Source organism: Macrotis lagotis, chromosome X (genome assembly GCF_037893015.1).
Source record: "Macrotis lagotis isolate mMagLag1 chromosome X, bilby.v1.9.chrom.fasta, whole genome shotgun sequence".
Lineage (NCBI taxonomy): Eukaryota > Metazoa > Chordata > Mammalia > Peramelemorphia > Peramelidae > Macrotis > Macrotis lagotis.
This window is the reverse complement of record NC_133666.1, coordinates 554055179-554080011: the sequence shown is the minus strand read 5'-3', so window position 1 is coordinate 554080011 and position 24833 is coordinate 554055179. Positions and strand designations below refer to the sequence as shown.

General features: G+C 33.4%; 1 protein-coding gene across 12 annotated transcripts in view; it reads right to left on the bottom strand.

The window, feature by feature from the left end:
- The window catches only part of VPS13B (vacuolar protein sorting 13 homolog B), a 1326809-nt gene that overhangs the window by 689192 nt on the left and 612784 nt on the right, over positions 1-24833 (bottom strand). For 8 of the 12 annotated variants that reach the window (XM_074200573.1, XM_074200566.1, XM_074200567.1 and 5 more), the window contains 2 exons: positions 22539-22673; positions 21099-21272 (listed from right to left, as the gene is read on the bottom strand). The exons of 3 other annotated variants lie outside the window; for them this stretch is intronic. In XM_074200573.1, the coding sequence (XP_074056674.1) occupies positions 21099-21272; positions 22539-22673 (309 nt within the window). Of the gene's footprint in view, positions 1-21098; positions 21273-22538; positions 22674-24833 lie in introns of those variants that run through there. One more of the 12 variants, XM_074200579.1, reaches the window with a different exon arrangement.

The following is a 24833-nucleotide window of genomic DNA, read 5'->3' as shown; positions in this document are numbered from 1 at the left end:
GAAACAACAAGAAAAAACTCATTAATTATGATTGTTACTTATTAGTGCTTTTTATTAATAACAGGTAGCAATTTTATAGTTTTGATCTTTACAAACAAGTTTGCAAGTATTATTTCATTTGATCCTCACAACAATCCAATGAAATAGATGCTCTTATTATCCTTATTCAAATATGAAGTGAGTTCTGAGGAATGTTAAATGACTAATCCTCTATCATCCAACTGTTGTTTATCCTTCATGCTCAAGAGAATGGAAATGATATTATTATGTTTATGGTCAAAATACATGTCAAAATGTGCTACCACAGGTTGGGCAGAAATGGACCATATGAACATTTGGATTTGAGTCGCTCTAAATTCGCACAACTCACATTTCTTTTGAGTTACTGGAATTCTGCTTTGCTCTTAGTGGAAAGGGCCTTCTTTGATTTGGGAAGACTATGCTAAACATGTTTCACATTCAATACTGGCTTTTCAGACTTTTGAGTGTCCTTGTATTTCTTTCTTCTGACCTATAAGTGAACAGTTGCCTTTTAGGCAAATGGACATCTGGCTTTCAAACAATGTGGCAATCCATCAGAATTATGTCTCTGTAGTAAAGTTTGAATGGTTTATAATTGGGTTCAAGAGAGAAAATCAGTATCTGGTACCTTATCTTGCAGGTGATCTTCATAATATTCCTAAGAAAATTTAAATGGAAATGGTTCAGTTTCTCTACTTGGTGTTGATAGACTGTCCAGGTTTCATAGGCATACAACAATGTCTGCATAATGGCTCTGTAGACCCTCAGTTTAGAAGAGAGACTAATATCTCTTCTCTCCTATATATTCTTCAGAGTCTACTGAACACTAAACTAGCTCTGGTAATGAATGTGTCAATCTCATCATCTATATGTACATTTCTAGAAAGTATATTGTTGTCAGGGCAAGTAAATTTATTCATATCTTTCAAATTTTCTCTATTTACTGAACCAATTAACGGTTCCACATATGAGGAATCTGAACTCAGATCACTGTGACTCCAAATCCAAAATTTTAAACATTACACCAGATGACTGCCTAAAATTTAGGAGTCTAAGAAGTTGTTGCAGATCTTCAAAATGAGAATTCTATAAAACTATTAGGAATTCATTAATATCCCTTTACAGAATGGAAAATCGTTAATTGACTAATGTCTAATTTTATTACAGCCTACAACCAAAATATATCAGAATTTATGTGGTTGTTGTTCAGTCATGTCATACTCAGTGACCCTTTGGACCAACTATTCATGGAATTTTCTTGGCAAAAATACTGAAGTGGTATGCCAATTCCTTCTCCAGTTTTAGGCAGAGGGTAAAGTGCCTTGCCCAAAGTCACATAGCTTGTAAGCATCTGAGGTTAAATTTGATTCTAGTGCATCTCAACATTCTGGTTATTCATGTTAACCGAAGTTCAACATAATTTCATCCAAGACATAAAATATAAAGTGCCCTATTTCCTTCCAGAAGGAAGTTGAGTTTCTCAGTATTCATATGCTTTTTCAATGTTCAACAAAGAATTAATGGTTTTTGATGAATGCCAAATTATGCAACCATTATTACTGCTTTCAACAGGGGCATCTAGGTGGCACAGTGGATAGAGCGCCGGCCCTGGGGTCAGGAGGACCTTAGTTCTAATGCAGCCTGGGACACTTAATAATTCCCTATCTGTGTGACCTTGGGCAAGTCACTTAACCTCACTGTCTTAAATTAAAGAAAATAATTAACATGCTTTTAAAAAAACCTTTCAACAATGATGTGGTAAATAAAGCTAAACATAGCACTAACTTCATAGAATCTTCCTTCAAACAGCATCAACTTAAGCATCATTTGTAGTGGCTAGTCCAGACCTGTGATTTTTCAGATTCAGGAAACTTCCAGTGTGAAGATGGCTACTCCACTGATAACAGATCAACAATAGGTTTATAACCTACAGGATCATGGTATCACAAATTTAGCAAGAAAGGGATCTCTAAGATTAGATTCTTCATCATTTTATAGTTTAGGAAACTGAGGCCTAAATTAGTGAAGTGTTTAGCATAGTGCCTGACACATAGTAGGCACTTACTAAATGCTGATTGATTAACTGGCTGAAGTAACATGTTCAAGTCTTGACTCCAGGTCCTTTGCACCATAATCCCTTATAATTATGCTTGAGGTACTGTACAATCATGCAATTAATATGCATAAGAGACAGCGATATATTTTAAAATGTTCTTGTTACATTCTTTTTAAAGAGAGAGAGAAATAAAATAAAGAATGGTTTTAAATTTTTTGCTAACTAATTTTTAATTTTCTTGAGTACTGCTTCCAGTCCCTGACCCTTCTAATCTATTCTCTATATAACTGTCAAATAATTAAACAAAAGAACAGACTGGACCATGTTATTTTCCTATGGCCTCTAGGCCAAAGAAACTTTTTTTAACAAGGTAATTAAAGCCCTCCACTGTCAGGCTTGAAATTATCTTTACAGAATTACTTCACAGTATTCTTCTTTGAACAGACCACATTCAGGCCAAACTCAACAACCAACTTCTTGTTCTTAGACATTTCATCTACCAGTTCTATACAAATTTGTATAAGTTGAGTTCCATGCCTGAAATGGAAGGTAACAGACTCTGGATAAATGTTCTCTGAATGACCTAACTGGAATGCACTTCCTTCTCATTTTCACTTCTCAGAATTTTTCTTCAAGAAGAAATTCTGATGTCACTTTCTCCATAATGTCTCCATTTCTTGTTTTTGAACTATTACCACCTCAAATGATCTTGCAATTACTTATTTGCATACATCATATCTACTCTCAATAGAATTTAAGTACTGTCCAAGAAATGGTCTAGCCAAGTTTGGAGAGTCTAATCACCAGAAGGATGGTCAGCTACCTTGGAAATGAATTTCCAAGGGTGTAAGGTGATCAGAAGTTATAGCAATAGTTGAAGAGTATCAATTAAGGAATGGGGTAGGGGTGCAGAGATTTTGATAATGCTGTGGAGAAGAATTTCCATAGAAATGAAAGCAATAATCTTTTGAAGCATTAATCCAATAGTTTACTACCCCATACTGAATACAACATATAAGTGAACTACATTTCAAAAACATAATATACAATATTTTGTCATAATATTGAATTCAAATTCAGTTCCGATGTTAGTGCCCACTTTTTAAATAGAAAAGAAGACAGCAGTAATAAGAAACCTTCTATTAAAGCAGGGCACAGAAAATCTAGCATTTTGAGGCTTTTCTGTACTGTGGAAGGCATTCTCCACTCTGTGTTGACTATTTGTGACCCCCATTTCCTAAATCCTTTGGAGCAGGAGAAGACTTAGTACTAACCTATAGTACATAGAACGTCACTCATGCACTAGATGATACTTGGAGTCAGGTGCTAAACTACTCCTCAAGCACTACCCACCACAGAAAAAGCATTTAAGCAAAAATTCAATAGGGCAACTTTCTTCTTTATTTTTCCTTCTCATCTGGACTCCCAGACAAGCTGCCCCTCTTTTTCTCTCTCAACTAGACCAATAGGGTCTGGCTATGCTACTGGAACAATATGGCTCCAGCTCCATGTGGGCTGGATCTATGTTGATCTTCCATTCTGTTCTTATCTCTTTTTTTCTCCTGGGCTCCCTGTCATTTCTTTCTCCCTTCTCTCATCTAAGAGTTTTCTCTTTTCCCTTTTCTTTCATAACTTAACTACCCCTTTCCTAGTTTGTAGCTACTAATAAGACTCCAGCTCTATGTAGCTAGATCTATGCTGATCCAAGTTTCTTTTCTTTCCTCTTCCCTTTTAGGCATTTAACCTTTTTAATGTCAACTTCTGCTAATCAGTCTGTCCTTTCAGCAACTCACTATATTATTGCTTCTCAAAAAGAACTTAATCAATGAATATTTTGTAGTCACCTGTGTACTACATATAGTAACCTATGAAACTCTTGTAGTAATGTATGAACTGTTTGAGCAATTTGTGAATTAAAATTTAAGCCTTTCTTATCCTCCTGAGTCACACAAATGAACTACCTTTCCTGAACCCCATTTCCTCCCTATAACAAGGTCAAGGGAAGTAGAGAAAATAACCCCTTTTAATTTACATTAGATTTTAGCTTCCAAGTACAAATATGTACAAAATGAACAGAAATGTGATTTTTTATTTTTAAAAAAAGACACTGCTATATATAATGAGTAGGTCTCCCAAAAGTATGCCAAAAAAAGTATTTAAAAAAAAAAAGAGAAAATAAAATCACTGTATGAAAAGAACTTGATAATGAAGACTGAGTAAGGAGAGATGAATCCTTAGTCTTAACAGTCACTTACCAATTGGACAATCTTGGGTAAGCTACTCATTTATAAAATGCAGTAAATGAAAGATGATTTCATTATACCCAAAGGGCAGAAAAAATGTGCATACCCTTGGATCCAGCAATACCACTGCTGGGCTTGCACCCTGAAGAGATGATGGAAAAGGGTAAAAACATCACTTGTACAAAAATATTCATAGCAGCCCTGTTTGTGTTGGCAAAGAATTGGAAATCAAGTAAATGTCCTTCAATGCAACCAATTTATAAATTAGAGAATGCCAGTTTTCTAACATCCTAAATAGCTGAATACTAGCAACAGAGAATTTTTAAATGCACTCTCCAAAGAACATTTGAATTAAAATTGTTTAAAACAAAAGGGGGGAGGGATTTTAATCAAAGGTTTCAAGTATAATTCATCACTAGAAATAAAACTGTTTAAAGAAGAATGCAAATTATCCTGTTCTTAAAACCCTCTGGTATGCTATCCAGATGCACACTAAGATCCCAGATCATCTTTTAAAAAGGCCCTATAGACTCCCTGGCTTCAGAAGCCACATGTGCACTCCCAAATTCAATTTGGTTTGCATGGTCAAGGCCATGTTAGAAATAGCAGAATAACAATTCTCAGTTTTTAAGCAAAATAATAATTTCATATAACCTTTCTGAAAACTTTTTAAATATATATATATATATAATATATATTTTCACAATATATTTAATAAATTATGTGAGTCTAGACTCTCTCAGGACTCAATGCAGTTTATCACAATGTTTCAGATTGGATTATTTTTAAATTGATTAAATCTAGGAATATAGATGATGTTTCAGGATATCTGGAACATTTTTCAAAAATATTTAATAAAGTTTGATAAGAAAAGAGATTTCAACACATTAATTAATAAACTCATCAAGTTACCAAGTTTGACGTTTTATTTATGCAGCAAAACAAAATAAAAACAATCTGGAAGATTATACTCGGCAAGGCACCAGGTTGATCAACCCTGGAGGAAACAAAGGTTGATTTGATCTAAAAAGTTAAATGAAAGTGAAAAGCTGAAGTAATTCTATAATGCAAAATTCAAGAACAGAAACAGTGAAGTCAATACTCTTCATTGCCCATTTAAGGACACTGCTACCTCTGCCCTCTGCTGGTGACCATGTTTCCCTTTACCCAATGATCTGCATCTTGTTAACTGTACTTTTATGCCAGCTAAGATAGTAACCTTTCCAGAAAATCTGAGCAAAAACATTTAATAGCAAGGTTGACTTCAGAGTCAACCTCTTATAGTGGCAAAAGCAAATAGAAAGAAATCAGGAACCCATTTACAACTTAGGGTTTTATTTGTGACCAGACAAAGCACATTGTTTTCTAATTCTATTTCCATACAATGAAAGGGTTTAACTCCATGATCTTTTATGTATCATCCAGCTCTACAATTTTATGTCTGACACTGAGACTCATAGTCTTTAGACGATCCTAAAGGCACAGTCAACAATTCAATAGTAAGAGTACAGTCAATAAAGACAAAGCACATCAGAGGAAACACAAGTTCATATTTTAAGAGTTCAATGAATGACAGGAAGGGATGACTGACTATAGAAAGGACAGGGAGAACCTGGGTGGCTTACAAGCTTGGGTTGTTTGGTTTGTAGGGACCATATCTATGATTAACCATGGAGGAAGTACCTCTACCAATGTACATCAGTGTCTATTCCATAAGGCACTGAGGGATAAGTGACTTTGACTTATTACAGTCAATATGAGTCAGAGATCAAACCTGACTCCCAGGTGGGTTCTCTATCCCCTATGCCACAGTACCTCTTTTAATACTTGAGGATTGTAACAATTAAGTTTTTTCAATATTTGACTCTGGAAAATTAAATTGACTACTATATCAGCTGAGATTCATTCTAATTGTATTTTCATAAAAGTACCTACTAAACAAATATTTTTATAATTATAAAATTCTTTCAACTTTCCCTACCTCACTTAATCTATTATCTATTTTGTTTGTTCTTTTGTTTTTGCAAGGCAATGGGGTTAAGTGACTTGCTAAAGTCACACAGGTAATTATTAAGAGTCTGAGGCTGAATTTGCACTCAGGTCCTCATGACTACAGGGCCAATGCTCTAGAGGAGAGGGGATGGGAGGGGAGAGGAGAGGAGGGGAGGGGAGGGGAGGGAAGAGGAATTAAGAAAAGACTGAAAACAAAGCCTGTCCCCTATAAATTCAAACTTTTAATAATTCAGAACTCTAGTCAAAAATCTCTCTCTTGGGCCGGGTCAAAATCAAAGCTATTATAATGCTACAATAATCTAGCCTCACAAACAATTCTTGAGTAGGTTGGGAATAAAAAAGCAAAAATAATTCAGAGTTTTTTAAATTGTCCTAAAATGTAAAGAAAATTGAGAGCACAATGATAAAATTATCCTTAAATGTCATTACCTACTTGAAGAAGTTAAAAAATCTTTCCTAAGTTTTTAGTTTATTTGTTTATTGAGTGGAGTTTTTTGTTCCTGTTTTGTATCAGTATCTCAAAGATGACTTTTATTGTACTATATTACTGAATCCTTAGAAACAGCTTCAACAACCTTGACTCTTGTCATACACAGGGGCCTTACCCTACAAGTCATAAAGCCAAGTCATGTTAGTAAAAAGGTAGGGTCTCCATTTTTAGTTCACTGCCAAGGCTATTCAGGTCTGGGATAATTTCCAGAGAGACAATGAAGTCACTTCCTTCTTCCCTGCCTAGTCCTAATTCTTGGTTCCTTCCTTAGCTACTTACTTGAGAAGGATTAACCTTTAAAAGGTGAGCTTGACTCTGGAGCTGTAGCCCAGCCCTATCTCTGCTCATAGATGCCCACCCACAGCATTTCACAATGTTATGCACCAGATTTGAGTAGGGCTAGAAAGTCAACTAAAAGGTTGAGGAAACTCCCCAAAATATACAGAGGCAGAAGGATCTATGCAATGAAGTACTTAATTTAGTGGAAGTTCTACACCAAGACAATAGTGAGTAGAGGAAAGGAAAGTAAGGGAGGAAAACATGGAACAGAACTATGGGAGCTAAATTGCAGGATGAAGAAATAGAGAACATTTTCTATTCAAAGAAATAAAGCTAGTCTACCAATGTTATGCTTAGAATATATTTCATACAAATATAAATGACAAGTAGGCAGATGGACAGAATATTAGTAATAGTTGTTCATTTTTTAGAATGATAATAATAATGATGAAGAAGAGGACTAGCATTCATGCAATTTTTAAAGTATATGAAGCACTTTAAAAATACTGTCTCATTTTTCCTCTCAACAACACTGGGTTGTTGATGGTGCTATTATTATCCTCATTTTACAAGATGAAGTGGAGGTGGATTGAATGACTTGAACAGGTCACTCAGGTAGTAATGTCTAAGTCTGAATTTGAACTCAGATCTTCCAGACTCTAGATTCAGTACTCTAGCCACTACTCCTCCAAGCTACCTCTACACAGAAAAAGTTAAAAATTATATATACATATTTCTTTTTAACATTCTTTTTAAAAAAAATTTTTGAAATTCAAATTGTCCACTCTCACCTGCTCCTCCCCGACCTACTGAGAAGGCAAACAATAAGATGACAATATGGAAACTTAAAGTTATATTCCTTTAAAAATAATGCAGTTTGGATCATTAAATTTCAAAATTGCATTAAACATTTTGAGAAACTATAAAATTATTTCATACTAACAAAATTTTGTTCTATTAAACATTTTTAAAAGAAATTATTTGATAATATTGTTAGAAGGTTTTACTGGTATTATTGCAAGAAAATCCTATTTATTATTAGGTTTTAAAAATATATATTTTACAGATTATAATGAGATTTAAGTTTTTTCAAACCACTATTTTAAGTAACAAAAATATAGTATAGGTAAATCTCTTCTTGAATACGAGTCAAATGCTCCTATTACATCATATTAACATTTAAGATCCACTTCAACTTTCAAAAGTAAAACTCTTTTAACAAACATAAAATCTTATCTTTTCTATGTAAATGAGAATTTTAAAAATATAAAAATATCAACATATATAAGAAAGTAAACAGTTTTAAGCAAATACCCTTAAAAACAAGTTAAAAGGCATTTAAACAATGGCCTATTTTCAAAAAGAAAGTTTTTAAAGAATGAAAAGATTCAAATAAATATAAAAGTAATTTTAATTTAAATTCAAATGTTCTTTAGAAAGTGCTAAAAGTACATTAAGAAGATCCTAAAAACAATTCTTTACACCCAAGCATTTATAGAATACAGAAAAATAAGTTTTTGATATTCTTTGTAACATAAGAATGCTTTGTTCTATTTATTATGCAAAAACCTATATCTATATTCTATTCACCAAAAAGGGCAATGTCAAAATAGTTTAGGTTTGCTTTTTTTATTCATAGTGAATTTTCTATATTTCTTTGTGTTCACTTAATTTCTATTATTTCTCTATGAGAGAAAGTAAGAAAAAAGTATATTTCAAAAATAATTAGTAGGTTAACAATATTCTGTGTTCAAATGCAGTTCTCAAAAGACTGTGTCCTGGCAACTATCATAATCCTTTTGAAATTGTTCATATTAAGATTAAAGATCACTTTGTTCCTATATTCCCACAACTAGATGGTATGGTAAAGAGATCAGTACCCCACTTTTATATGTAACATCTTTAACATTTGCTCTCCTTTCTGTGCATGTGATTAAATGTAACATTTTGAAATCCCAAAGTTCTGAGAAAAACATAAATTCTTGTCTCACAGCTGCTGTTTGACTCTGGAAACACATGCATTTTCTTTTCAAGCATCTACCATCAAAACTCCCAAAGGACTTGCACTGGAGAACACCTGCATCTCTTCATTTAGTTCCAATAACAGAGCCTAAACTCCCAAATTACAAAAATAGACGCTCTGTTCAGCTGTAGTTACATTTTGCCCCTAATTCCCGTGAACAAAAATGCTAGGAGCATGAAATCATTCAGGCAAGCTCTGTCATCGAGAGGATAAGATTTTTTGCACCAGAAGCCCAGTGGGAACATGATAGAAAACTGGCAACAATTACAGATAAAGTACATAGTGAAGTCCTTAGGGAGGAGAGAGGAAATGTAATAAGATAGATGGGTATAATTTTTACACATTTATGCCCAAGTCACAAATGTGAATTGTCTTTAATTGCTACAATATATAAGCATTCTTACTCATATATCCTGTCCAAAATACTAAAAACATACTTCAAGGCAATTCACTTAATTCTCCATTAAGGAGTCAATTTTTTCAGAACATAAAGGACATTCCAAGTGAATTAAAATGTAGAACAGAAATTACTATTTCCACCTTTAAACTACTTCGATATTTCATTATAATCCAAAAAATCAAAGCAGAGCAGTTAAATGGTATCAAAGAGAAAAAAAAAATCCTGAGAACAGTTTTTAATTTTAGAAGATTGAAATACATAAACCTAGACTTTTAATTTCAATACCACTTAATTAACAAAAATCAGCCTTTATTTGATGATGAATATTTCATGCCACTGTTAGGCTCATAATATATGGATGTGTGTGTGTTTGTGTGTATGTGTGTGTGTGTAAAACTTGGAAACCAAAACTTTTAAAAAACTATTAATTTTTCATTATGATACCATTTTAAAAGTATTTAAACAAAATAAAAGGCTTATATTCTATTTTCTAATCCCAGACGACCACAGGGCACTGTTAAAAAGAATTAGGAAATGTCATTTTATCTATCTTTTCATTTTAAATATGAAAATGAAGCATTCAATTTTCATCAGTAAATTAAAAATCATTTAAGCAAGCAGCAGCAGCATCTTTGTTGTTTTGCAGTTAATAACATCCAACAAACTAGTTTAGAAACTTTACAGAAATAGATTTTACTTAAATTCTGGGAAATTTCCCATTGATAAATCTTTTCTTAGGAATTTACCACAAAAGAAATATACCATGCTGAAACTATCAAAACTCTTAGGTGAATGTTTCAACTAAAATTTTGACTAATCATTTAATTCCTATAAAATTTGGCACTAACATTTCTCAATCAGCTTGGTCTAGCTCAAAAGAGAAAAAGTCCAGAAAGAGGTCATTTTCAAATCTACCTTGTCCTATTATAGGAAGAATGAATTTTGTGAAGATATAAAATATATGTTTATTAAATCTTACAGAAGTATGAAGCTGTTAATTCTAAAAGGACAGCCTCTGTAATCAGGAGGAGTGAGTTCAAATCCAGCTCAGTCACTTGACACTAACTAGCTCCGTAATCCTGGGCAAATCAATTTAACCCCACCTGCCTCAAAAAATAAAAATAAAAAAAAAATACAAGTGAGAACATACTTGATCTCACCGTATACCTTAGCATTGTCATCTTATTATTTTAATTCTATCCAGATAACAAGATTTAGCTTGACAGAGAGCTGAACAAATACAAATATAGAGAGTAAAATCATTAGAAGCTATAGCACCACTGAAACAGAGACCAAGAATGAAAAGAGTGTCAAAAACATAGGGAAAAAAAGCAAATCAAAGACTGGTGATGTTTAGTATAGACATGAGATAGAATAATGGGGCAGCTAGGTGACACTGGATTAAGCATAGACCCTAGAGTCAGGAGGACCTGAATTCAAATGTGACCTCAAACACTTAATAATTACCTAGCTGTGTGATGTGGGGCAAGTCACTTAACCCCTCTGCCTTGTAAAAAAAAAAAAGAATGAAGGAAATGAGAATAGAAGGAAGTTATGATAACTATCTCCTAAAGGCTAAAATACAGAGGTAGAAAAATAATTGTGTAATGATGCTCTATGAGTAAAACTTAACAATTGCGTGGAAATAATAGAATATAAGTTATTTATTTTAACAGAAATAGTAAAAAAGAAATCAATATTCCTGTAGAATTATAATGAACAGGTATAACTGATCCCACAAAAGAAATTAATTTTCCTTAAAAGGTAATCATTGTCCCTGAGATTGGACTGACCCATCTTCTTAACAACTTCATGGCCACTATAGGTCAAACAAAAGCCTATCTACCTACATGGAAACAAGGATTTTTCATGGTAGATTTCCAAAGACCCAGGACTTGCTGACCTAACACATTTCCATAAAAAGATAACAGAGATACATCCAGAAAAAACTAAGAGTCACAGTATTCTTGTTGCATGTTCTTATTTTCTAAGGGCAAGGTTAAACACCTTTTACGCACTCAACAATATGAGAATGGCTTATGTCTACCTAGTAGATAATCTGAGTGGGTTGCTGATAAAAAGCCAGCCCTTTACCACCTTGAAAAAAGGAGAGGAAAAAAGCACCTAACTCCATTTTTTTTTTTTGCTGGGATAGAGAACCATTGATACATAAAATTTCACATATTATCAAGCTGGCAGATATGTCAAATAGTTTTAATGAAATAGGATTCTTTTCTTCCTTCTTCTTTGATATAAAAATATAATTATTTTTATAAAAAATGCAAGGTCCTTGAAGAGATGGTTTTGATTAAATCTTAGAATTTAGAATACTACTATACACATATTAGATACTTAATAAATGTTCACTGAACTGAAAAGAAACGTCAGAAAAAGATATCCATTAAATATGAGAAAAATTTTAATGCCTATGCATGTTCTCTAAACATTTTGTAAAGAAAGGAAAGCAAACACAAAAGTCCAAAGTTGTTCCCCAGTTACCTTTTAAAAGAATTATTAAAAATATTGACCTTGCAGGTGGAGCCCAAGCCTTTAATTTTAAAGAGTGACTTGCCCAGGGAAAAAAAGCTACTAAGTATCTGAAACAAGATTTAAATTCCAGTCACTGCAGTTTTTTTGTTGTGTTTTTTTTTTCAAGGCAGCTGGGTTAAGTGACTTGCCCAAGGCCACACAGCTAGGCAATTATTGGGTATCTAAGGCAGCATTTGAACTCAGGCCCTCCTGGCTCCAGGGCCAGTGCTCTATCCACTGTGCCACCTAGCTTCCCCCCATAGCCTCAACAGGTCAGCATCCTCCCCACCTTGCTACACTGTTATCTCACATAGTAACTAGAATTCTTGAGGCTGCCATTTCAAATAATAATCAGGTATAGTCTTGCAAAATTTCCAAGACATAGATGAAATGAGTCTTGTTCAGGTTGATATATCTATATACTTAAAGCAGAAGACTTTTTCCAAGGTCTTTCATAAAGTCCAAGATTTCACCCATGCCTTTGGTATCTTTTCATCTTTTCAATACCAAACCCTTAACGCCAATAGAATTCTGCTGTCTCTGGCATGACTCTCCCCTATATATTAGTTCATTTTGTATCCTTGCTTTTGAAAAAGCTGCAGCATAGCACATTAGAACCAGAAAGGTCTTAAAAAGGTGTGTTTGTGTATGTGCACATATACACATCAAAATTATTCAAGATACTTTCATATATATATATATATATATATATATATATATATATATATATATATAACATAACAGAAATAACTCTCTCGGAATATAAATATAAGAATAGGATTAAACAACAAAATGTTGTTTATCAAAGACTTTAACCACTGTGACTGATAAAAGCAAGCAGAGAATCCAAACTGAAAAGGGGGTCCCATGTATAGTGAGGTCCTCCAGATGATCCTGTTTGTATTTACAGGGTTACAGGTTTTATAAAGATCTGAAACATTTCAGAGCCTGCAGGAGGCATCTATAACTACTTAAACATCTGTAAGAAAAAGAGTTTTGTCTGATCACGCACAGAGGAATAACAAAGTGGATAAATATCTATTGTCTATTTTCTACAGAAACCTATGTAGAGCTTGTCCATCAATATGTATATCAGGAACAAACTGCTGGGTACAAAATTATATAGGAGAAGAAAGAAAAGAGATTGAATATTTTGGGGAAATTGCAAAACATCTTTAATGACAAATTTCTCCCAGAAACAAAGGTCCATCATTTTAATATCAGCCTTCCATACACGTTATATAACTGGGAAAAATGAAACCTAATCTAGCGGCCCAAGAAAACACACAGAAATTCCCTTTTTTTATTTCTTTATACAAATATATTTCTAGATTTGATATTAATATATACTATTTATATAAAATAGATTTTAAGTGCATTGTATGCATGTGGTATATGCATTTGTACATATATACAATTGTGTGTGTGTGTCACAGAAATTTAAATCTCTCCACAACACCTGCTGGCTGAGAGCATTCTTACATATTGCTTTCATTTTCATAATCTGCAATCCTGCTATACATATTCTATTCTCTCATATTCAAGGCATTCTATCTCCTACTCTCCATTCATTTGCACCAAGCTGTACCCAATTCTTGGAATATATTCCCTCCTCCCCTCTGCTTCTTGGAATGTGACTTCTCTCAAAACTCAAGTTCAAACACCACCTTCAACATGAAAATTTTGCAAATCAGCACAGCTTCTAATAGTGTCTCTTATATGCTGTTCAACAAGCACTAGGGATAAAAAAGAAAGAAAGAAAAAAGTCCCTACGCTCAAAGTACCCACTATCTAACTGGGAGAGAATACAAAAAAAAATGTGAATAACAAGCTTTAATTAGGATAAAGAGGAAATGACATAATCACTCCGTCCCAAAACACTTTTATAAAAATTCTATATGCATTTTACAAATATATACTTATATTGCTTACCCCTTCAATTGAAATTTAAGCTCTTGGCAGGCTTAAGTGCAATGTGTGGTGCAGTCTGAATGCTTCATAAATGCTTCTTGACTGATCAGAGTGATTAAAAAGTACCAAAAGGTAGATGTAGTGGTCAAGTGGTGAGTATCTATTCATAAATTCATATAATCTTGTCCATTTTTACTCTCTTGATATTGCTCTCTTCTCTGACAGCATCCAGACCTGGTTTTCCTCCTTTTGGTGTGAACACTCCTAAACAGTCTTTTTCTGGAAATTTCATATTGGTCAGGTCTGCTAAACATGGATATCTTCTGAGATTCTGTCCTCTTCTCCCTTCAGACTATCACTAATGATCCTGTTAGAGTAACAGATTCTTTTTTTTCAAATTGTGCCTAAATTGATATTCTGACTTCCAGACTTGAATCTCTGTCTATTGGATACATGAACTGGCAGACCCATGGACATCTTCAAGTCAACATGTCCAAAATTTAACTTATCTTTTCTCTCATTACCGTTCACCTAAATCATTCCAACAGACTCTACATTGCTTTTCCTGCTGCAAGTCCATCCCAATCCAGTACATTCAACACAATATTGCCAAAGTAATATTCCTTATATACAGAACTAACTCTTAATACCACCACCATTACACACACACACACACACACACACACACACACACACACACACCAATCCCCCCCACTCCAAGCTACCAGTGATGGAGTAAAAGACAGATTTTGAAATATAATCATATTTTCCCAGTCTCACTGGGCTTTGCATCCAGCATTCTGCAATCTAACCAGAATGGTATTCTCTAAGCTTCTCAAACCTGATATTGCATTTCTTCTTTTCTCTGTTTATAATTGGCTTGGAATACATTTTTCTTACCTCTACTTCACCACCTCCCATTTTTACTTTAAAATATAGCTCAATTCCAATTCTAGGACTATATCCAGAAGAAATTATGAAGAAAAATCCCACATGTTCCAAAATATTAATTGCAGCTTTTTTTTTATAATGACTAGAATTGAAGGGATGTCCTTCAATTGGGGAAATGGCTAAACAAGTTATGGTATATGAATACTATAATTCTATAATAAACCATAAAATGGTCATGGAATAACATGAGATCTGATGCTGAGCAAAGGGATTAGAACCAAGAGAACAAAGTACACATCAACAACACTGTGAGATGAACAACCTTGATGGAAGCAGCTACTCTCAGGAGTCCAGAGAGCTAGGACAACTTTATTTGACTGATTATGGACTATTTTATCACCATCCAGAGGAAGAAAAATATACACAAAACATACATAAAATACACCAACTTTTTGGAATCTTATGGAAACATAAAATTATGTCTTATGTATCTCTTTACCTTGATCCTAACTCTTCATGCTGAAAATGATTAATTTGTAAAGATGTTTATCAAAATATGTATGTACAATGCTAACAAGACTGTTGGCCACTGAAGGGGAAGGGGTAGGAAAAGAGGGTGGAAGGAAATTTTGTGACTTAAAAATATACATGTGCACATGGATGAAAATAAATATTTTCTAAAATGTAGATCAAACACCATCACCCAACTCCTATTTTTCTTGGAGGTTTTGGATACAGAAGCTTGGATTTTCTCATCTTCTGAGTATGTGTGTGTGTTTTGATCTTCCATGGAACCAAAGTAATTGTCTATGATCAGGTTCCTTTTTTTTGTTTACTTATTTGTCCAGCCTGTGCCCTGGTTTTGGGGTGCTTCCCAAGCTTTTGGACTACTACTGGGAGACCCCTGTAAGGACCTCAGTTCCTTCAAGGTCTTATGATTATTTCTGACTGTTCTCCTGGCCTGTGCTCTGGTCTGTGGATGACCACAAGCACAACCCCTCTCCCCTGGAGCTATGAGGAGGGTTTCTGCTCTGTGGCAATGGGGGGCTCCAGACTGTGACCAAGGTCTGAATAAGAACAAAGAATAGGAGTTCTGTGACAGAGGAGAGACCTTGATAGTCTCCCCCCACCCCATTACCCTGCTGGGTGGTTCCACAGGTTTGCTTCTGTTTCCTGGTGTCTGGGCTGCTCTAAGGGCCACAGAGGCACTGACAGCCTTGGCTGAGCTGAGTTGAAAGTTGGTTTGGGCTTTGAGCTTGCTATGGCAGAGGTTTCCCTACTGACCTTCCAAGTTATGCCTGGTGCTCGCTGGGTTGGCAGGTAAGGAAACTGCTTCTGCTGCCCGGAGCCACTGCTCCCAGGGAACCCAGGTGTCCTGCAAGCTGTTCCCAGAAAGCTGGAGCTCCTTTGCTCCTGCTGCTGCCCCCTCCAACCCCATGGAAGAGAGCCTTCCCAAGATCTTCCAAGTTACCTCAGGCTGGAGAAGTGGAGTATTATTCTTCTATAAAAAAACACAAATTGTTGTACTCTGGAGAAGCATGGATTGAATTACAGGATCTGATGCTGAGTAAAAGGAGCAGAACCAAGAGAACAACGTACACATAAACAACAACACTGTGAGATGATCAACCGTGATGTAAGCAGCTCCTCTCAGCAGTTCAGAGCTAGGACAACCATATTGAACAGGCTATGAACAACGCTATCCCCATCCAGAGGAAGAAAAACTAAACAAAACAAAACAAAAACTCTTCCAAATCTGATAAACACTTTATAAAAAAAATTTCTTATATATCTCTTCCCCTTAATTCTAATTCCTCATACCAAAAATGACAAATCTGAAAATTGTTTTTATCAAAGATATATCCATACAATGTTAACCTATTTGCTGCTGAGGGGAGGAGACTGGGAAGGAAGGGTGGAAAGAAATTTTGCAACTTAAAAATATAAATATATGTGCATATGGATAATTGCTGAAAAACTTTCATAACATAAATTGGGAAAAATAAAACCAGTTTAGAAAAAAAAAAGAGCAAAAGCTCCTGGGGTTGGTTGTGGCTATTTTGTACTCAGGCAATCTGAAAGTTAACAGCCTAATCCTTTAGTCCCTTAGGCCAATCAGAACACAAAGATTGGCTTAATATTTTTTAAAAATCATATACTATTCCTGAATTTTTTCTATTTTTTTGATCCTTTTCAGAAGTTCATTCACAGAATAAAGAAAACTATCAAAGAAAAAAATCATTAATTCTCAATACTTTTAAAAGGAAAAACTAGCCTAACTTAGAAGGGAACAAGGCTTAGGATATTGCCATTATGTAGAAGCCCCTCACTTTCACAACACAAAGAGGATAATATTTAAAAGACATTCATTTCTTCAACCAGAATATTCTTTTTTCAAACAAAGTTATGATATTTAATAGCTTGGGTTGTGAGATAAGCATATTTGTATCTGAATATAAGGGAATACTTCCACAATCAAAACAATTGCTCATTGATATACAAAGTCTGAAAACCTAAAAACTCTTTATATAACTTTTTTACTAATTCTAATAATAGCTCTGTGACGTATGTAGCATAAATATTATTATTCCCATTTTATAGATAAGCAAACTGATACTTTCAAAGAGGTTTTGTAAATCACTGAAAATCTAAGTGTTGGCTCCAGGAACTGAGTGACAATTTTTGTGGTCTATTTGGGTTTTCTTTCTATAATAGCATGAAATTGATATTCTGTAAAGACCAAATGAACGATGTGTTAGAATATAATTTTCACCTTAATATCTTTATATCTAATGAACTACTGAGGTAAGTCAGTCAGTAAGCATTTATTAAAAGCATACTGCATACCAGACATGTGCTATGCACTAAGGATATAAAGAAAGACAAAAACAATCTCCCTGACACCAAGAAGAGCATATTTTTAATGGTAGCAATAATATGAACATAATCTGGTATGTGGAATCTATATACAAAGTGTAAATGATAGAAGGTAATCTCAGAAGGAAACAGGTGGGAAGAGAAAAGTTTGCCACCTTCAGAAGGTCTGGTCAAGTCAATTAACTAAGCTATTAAATTCTAACAACCTGTCAAGAACTGTGCAAAGCATCAAGTATGCAAAGAAATATTCAAGGAGACGACCTTCTAATGCGGAAGCAATACATATAATACAAGCTATATAAGCATAAATAAATGGAATAGTATAACTAAATGGTATTTAACTGAGTTTTGAAGGCAGCAAGGGCAATAGCAGGAGAGTGGAGTGATTCTAAACATAGAAAACTACCAATGAAAAAGCATCAAGAGTGAAGATGCAGTGTCTTTTCTGAAGAAGAGTAGAAAGGCTGTTGTAAGCTGGTGTGACTGGAAGGGCATAGAGTGTTAAAACAAGAAAGGAAAGAGTAGGACCAGAAATGAAGAGCTTTAAATGCCAAACAAAAGTCACTGGAGGTCTTTAAATCTCAGGGACAGGTAGCTAAAAATTATAAGCTGAAGATTAGTTCTTCTGCCTCAAAGTCCAAGGTTCTTTTCTCTAGACCAAAAAGCAATTAAGCATTCAGTTAAGCAGCAGAACAATAAATTAAGGAAGATGGCATTTTTTACAGAGCAATCTGAAAATGTGGAAAACTCACTTTCTGGTTCTAAGCCTAAAATAGCTTCATCTCTTCTCAGGTAGGGAAAAAAATACAAATCACAGGTTTTTAAGAATTTATCCCCCTAGTAAGTCAGGCAGTTCAAGACTAGTGTTAATGGCTATCATACATAAAATGGACTAGAAATAGAAAATGTCTATCTTTAAAATGTAAAATCAACATGTTGATTTCAAACTGGAAAAAAAAAAAGATCAAACTAAGCAAAAGTGTTGTTTCTCATTTTGGTGCATTCAAATGCCCCTAAAAGTAGTTGTGTTTAAAACTGCACATGCCTGGAAGATAGGAATTGTGCATTAAATGCTTAATGACATAATAAGTATTTAATCTCAAACAATAATTCTGATGTGTTCAAATAAAAAAAATGAGGGATGTGTTGAACTCTCAGCTAAGAAGAAACTATATTAATCATAAATAAGACTGAGACACAAAATTTATTATGACAAAAGAGCCTATATTTGTACATGCATGTTTTTCTATAAAAACATGTCAATACCTGAGAAATATACTATCTTCTTTTCATAATCATCTGGTTTTCAATCATTTCTTTTTATATTCAGGCTCCTTCTTCCTTAGGGCCTTTTTATGGAGCCTACTTTTCGGTTTTCTTTTATTTAATTGTCATAGAATTTGCTCATCTGTGTTTTTAAGAAATTAATTTTTTCTTTTGTGGAAGGATTTACACAAAATACCAACTGTTCTCTCATCCCTTACCCCCTGCCATGATTCTTAAAGAAAGTCTGTTAAACCTTTTACCAAACTGGCTCAAAACACTCAATTTTAGCTCTAAAGCTACTCAATTCATACAATACTATGTTCCATACCAGTACTACAAATTCCAGAAGCCCTGGGGGAAATACATTGAGCACCTCACCTGATGTATATTTTACTGCTGGCTAAAAAAAACTACTTCTACTCTGAATTCTTTAGGGGTTTGGGTTAATTGAGATACCTTTTTTATTTAAAGTTCCAAAATCCAAGGGAACATGCTCATCATACACTGAGATCCTTTCACAGTAACTGCCCTACACACAGACACACACACACACACAACCACACATTGATTCAAATCTTTTTATACAAATATAAAATGGAAATGAATTTCTTGAAAGCTGGTTTAATTAATAATATATAGAACTATAAATCATGTAATAAATCCCTAAACTATAAAAGGGTGTGTTGGAATAGAAGGGATAGAAAATTTAAACTGGACATATCTGTCAGGTATAACAACAATAGTTACATTGATAACAAAACTAGCTAACAATTACACATTTTAATGTTTACAAAGTATTTTGAACATATACCATTTAACCTTCTCACCAACCCTATAAGAAAAGTGCTATTATTAGCCCCATTTAAGAAGTAAAAAATTTAAGATGAAGAAAAGTTAAGTGACTTGTCCATGGATACTTTCAAATGGACAAGCCATTAAAATGTATAATAGAAGATTCAAACTTCTTTGGAAATTCAAGCCTAATACTATAACCACTAAGTGACCAAATCTAGGTTTAAGAAAAGTGTATTACCTTTGAAAATTAAAGCAGAGAAAAAGGGATATTTTCAAAACACCAATCAAATGCTCACATTCCATTTAAAAACATTCCTAATTAAACACAACACAGACAAGGTTTTGAATCTTCACTAAAAAGTATAAAATACCACAAAGGAGCAGCCATAACTATAGGTTTATTATTATATTTATAATTTCCCTTTAGGTTACCTTGAACAAATCAGAAATATACATTATATATATATATATATATATATATATATATATATAAACACACACACACACACACACACACACACACACACACACATATATACATATATATAAAACAATAGATAGTAAATACATTATTGAAAAAAGTTATTTGAGTCATTTTATCAAGTTAAATCATAGCTGGAAGGCCAAAGCTAAACAAAAACACCCTCCAGTACATTCCCAACAAACACACACACACAGACTCTCTCTCTCTCTCTCTCTCTCTCTCTCTCTCTCTCTCTCTCTCTCTCTCTCCCTCCCTCCCTCCCTCCCTCCCTCCCTCTCTCGTTTTCAGAAGGGGAAAAGCTCTATTTTTCTAAGAATATTGGTTTCACTTAAAAGTCATGTTGCCTTGGGTTTTCACGGTTGAGGCAAAGACAGAAAATTATGACATTAAGTCAAGGTCAATTGATAGATAAATAAAAGTAAACTTTCACAAATACAAATTGAGAGGGAAAATGTGTATGTATATACATATATATGTATACACACATATACACATATACCTACACACAGGCATACACACATACATACAAACCCCACAGACCTTCCTTTTTTGTAACCCATTGGGTATTTAGGCGTAAGTGCATAAATACTAATGTGCTGATGATCTGGTTCATAAAGGCAAGTGCACTTATCTAAAATGATTATAACTTATGAAAGTAATAAAAATTATACAATTATTGATTTTGATTTTCAAAAAGAATAAATAAAATTTTATACCTAATGGCTACAGAATCTTGAAGAGACAGACTCCACACAAAAGAAGTCATGCTAGAAATGAAATTGCAAAATGATATGAACATAAACAGAAGTTTTGTACTTACCTGAATTATGACAGTAGTCCACTGATTGAGGAATTTGCATTGTAAAGGCTATCAAATCTGGGGCTAAGAGGGATTCTGGCTTTCTGCTTTCATTGAGCCATTTGCTACTGTGGAGGTCTTTGGTGTCAGAAGGGCCCTGAATTAAGGGAATCAGTTTCTCTTTTCCATTCTCACCTAAATAAAAATAGCAGTGTTAAACAAGCATGTTTCCTCTGAATATATAACTAAGCCATGTTTCAATATATCTTAAAATATTATGTCATAGAGCAATATTATTTGCAGAAGGATAAGAACTTGTATCCATTATATTCATCAATCCATTTTATACTACACTGATCTTTGAATTAAGATAATATGAAACAAGGTAAATAATTCTAATTTTTTTTTTAGGTTTTTTGGTAAGGCAAATGGGGTTAAGTGGCTTGCCCAAGGCCACACAGCTAGGTAATTATTAAGTGACTGAGACCAGATTTGAACCCAGGTACTCCTGACTCCAAGGCCGGCGCTTTATCCACTACGCCACCTAGCTGCCCCTTATAATAATTCTAAATTTAATCAACAAGTTATATCCCATCTATATTCCTAAAATTATTTAGAAGTCATCTTAAGAATTTCAATAATATTTGAAAACCAAAGTTAACAAATATTAGCATACTTAAATAGCAAAAATCTATTTTTATTTTGAAATGAGCTTTTCAACGTTTTTTTATTATTTACATATCAGTTTGCCCCGTATCCTTTCAATATAACCTCAAAAAGCCAGGCTTTGTAACAAATAGAATTTGTTAAGGACAAAAAAGGGAAGGAGGGGAGGGAAACATAACTAATATAAATATATTTTATAATTCAAAACTGAAATTTAATGGGGTTAAGTATAAATCAAAGTATAAAAAAATTCAAAGATAAGAAAGTTGACCAGCTTCTCCATATAGATTACTTTTTAAATTGATAAAATAAACTTTGTTTTTATTTTAAGGTTTTCTCACATATCATTATATTGACAATCTATACCTATTTGTCTATAATGATGAAGTTTCTATCAAGTATTCCACTAAAGAAATATAAAGGTCTTATAAGTATTTTGCTTGTAGATACGTAGATATAATATATATGTAGGTGTGTATATAAATACAAACTTATATTAATATTTGATGTAAAAATGTATAAATTGTCATAAAATTCTTTAAACATAGTTTCTCTAATTTTCTTTAAAATCAATCCTACAAATAAATAGGATTTTAAAGGAAAAAAAATAATTTATTAAGCCAAGTAGCATCATACTGGCAAAATAAAAAGGAAAAAAAGAAAAATATAAATTTAAAAACCCTCTGATTCATAGGAACAATGAGTAAATTCTTGTTTCAGTAACGCTCCTTGTAAAAAGCAAGGCCAATTCTCCTATACAGGCAATAAAGTTTTACATGGTCCAGCTGCACATACCTGGGGCTTTGGCACAAATTTTTATTGATCCCACGGTCCCAGAGGCACATTTGACCAATGATGTGCTGCAGTACTTCAATTCAACATTCTGGATTGAGCCCTCAAGAGTTGGCAAGGGATTCTTAGATTTCACACCTAATAAAAGAAAACTGCAAATGTACTAGCTGGTTGAATTTAAATAATTTTTATATTCCTTTACCAAGGCATTTAAATTTAATTATGCTTTAATTATCTACCTCCGATTTTCTTATAATATTTCTTCTTTGTTTAGTAGTTTGATGTTTAGGATGTGAGAGTATGCAATTTTAAAATATATAATCTGTAATACTACATTCCTACAATCAACTACCAAGATTATATAGAAAATCAAGTTATTTAGAAATAGATAATTTAAAAAAATGTATGGTTTTGATATTTATTATATACTATGGAATTTGATTTTCCTAATCAATTTCATTTAGATTTTGAGTAAAATTCTTTTTCCAAACCAATAGGCAGACTCCTTGACAGCAGTCTGAAGGATGTGAAAGGATGACAAAGCAGAAATTTTGAATAGTAAATAATCTAAAGGTGAATAACTAAAGTAGTTATATATGCTTCCTTAATAAATGTAAAAAAGATTATATTTCAACCCACCAACCAATAAGTATTTATTGAATGCCAAGTATGTGCTAAGTGGGGGATTATTTTTTTAAAGGCTTAACTTCCAATTCAATGAAATATTTATTAAGTGCCTATTATATCCTGCCACTATCCTAAACTTGAGCTGTAAAGATGAATACAATATAGTCCCTTCTCTCAAAAAGCTGACATTCTATGGGATATGGATACTTATACTTAAGAAGCCTGCAAATTAGAAGTATTATAGGATTTGAAGAAAGGTAGCAAAACCTTTAGGAGAGAAAACCTCGATAGGATTTGAAACAGGTCTCAGATTCTGGATAGGATTAAGGTTGAGGGATAAGAGGAAAGGACCTATTGAAAAATCTATTTTATACATGTAACCATCTACATTTTAGTATGAATAAATATGCCAGTTTACAGCTCCCTTTCTTTTCTCCTCATTTCTCATGTGAGTCAGATATATATGTGCCAGATTCTTGTGAATGACTATGAGAGTCACTAAATACACATTTAATTACTGGTCACAACTGTATATATTAAAGATCACTTCCCTTTCCTGTCATTTGTTGAGCCCATGTTTCTTTTTTTATCAGATAATAAGATCATAGATTTATAGATGGAAGAGACTGCAGTGATCATCTAGTCCAACTACTTCCTTTTTCAGACAAGAATTAAAAAACAGAAAGGCTCAACGACTTGTCTAGTGTCTTATATATATCAAATTGATGGCAGAGTCAAACTTTGAACCCACTTACTCTGGCACTCTTTCTAGCAATTATCTATCTTAATTATATCTTACTTAATTCAAAATGAGCAACTGCATAAATAAATCTGAAACAGTGATTACGTGAATTTATGATATATTTTCTATTTTTTTCAGGACTTTACATCTACGATACAAATATAAATCTTCAGCATGGCCTGAAGAGTATGGAAAAAGACAAAATTAAACATTCAACTTCCCTTTACCATAAATTGATTGCTTAAATACCCAAATGCCATCTACAATATGCAAATATCAAACTCAATAGAGATGAAGAGAAATTTGTAAAGTTTGATATATAACAGGATAGAGACCCATTCATCTTTCCCATTGTCTTCAGCAGATGACTTCTGTGCACATGGAAGCTTCCAAATTATTGTCTCAAAGGCTTTTTATTCCATTAAAGATTTAAAAGCTGGAACTGGGGCATATCTAAAAGCATTTTAGCATACAAATTTAATTGTCTTCATTTATGATCATTTATCGTGATTTCTACCAGCACTTGGAAATATCTCTGTCTTTGGTTTAGTGGGGTTTCATGCCAGTCCATATCTTAAAATATATTAGGTAATTATCAAACTATTTGGCACAGGAGAGTGCTTTTTAACAATCTTTCCTAATAAGAAGCTCAGAAATAAAATTAAATAGCAGAGGTGTCCTTGGAGGTCAAAGTTAAAACCACTTGGCAAACCTGCAAAGACAGACTTACAAAATACTTACTCTTATGTAATTTTTGATTCAGTCTAATGTCAAAAGTATTTAAGGTCCTATTTTAATAACACATTTATTCATATATATTTAATATAAATTTTTGTTCCTGAAATAGCAACTTGTCAGAATTTGTTTGGGGGCAAATTTCTAAAAGAATAAGAGAATTTGGGACACTTAATAATTACCTAGCTGTGTGA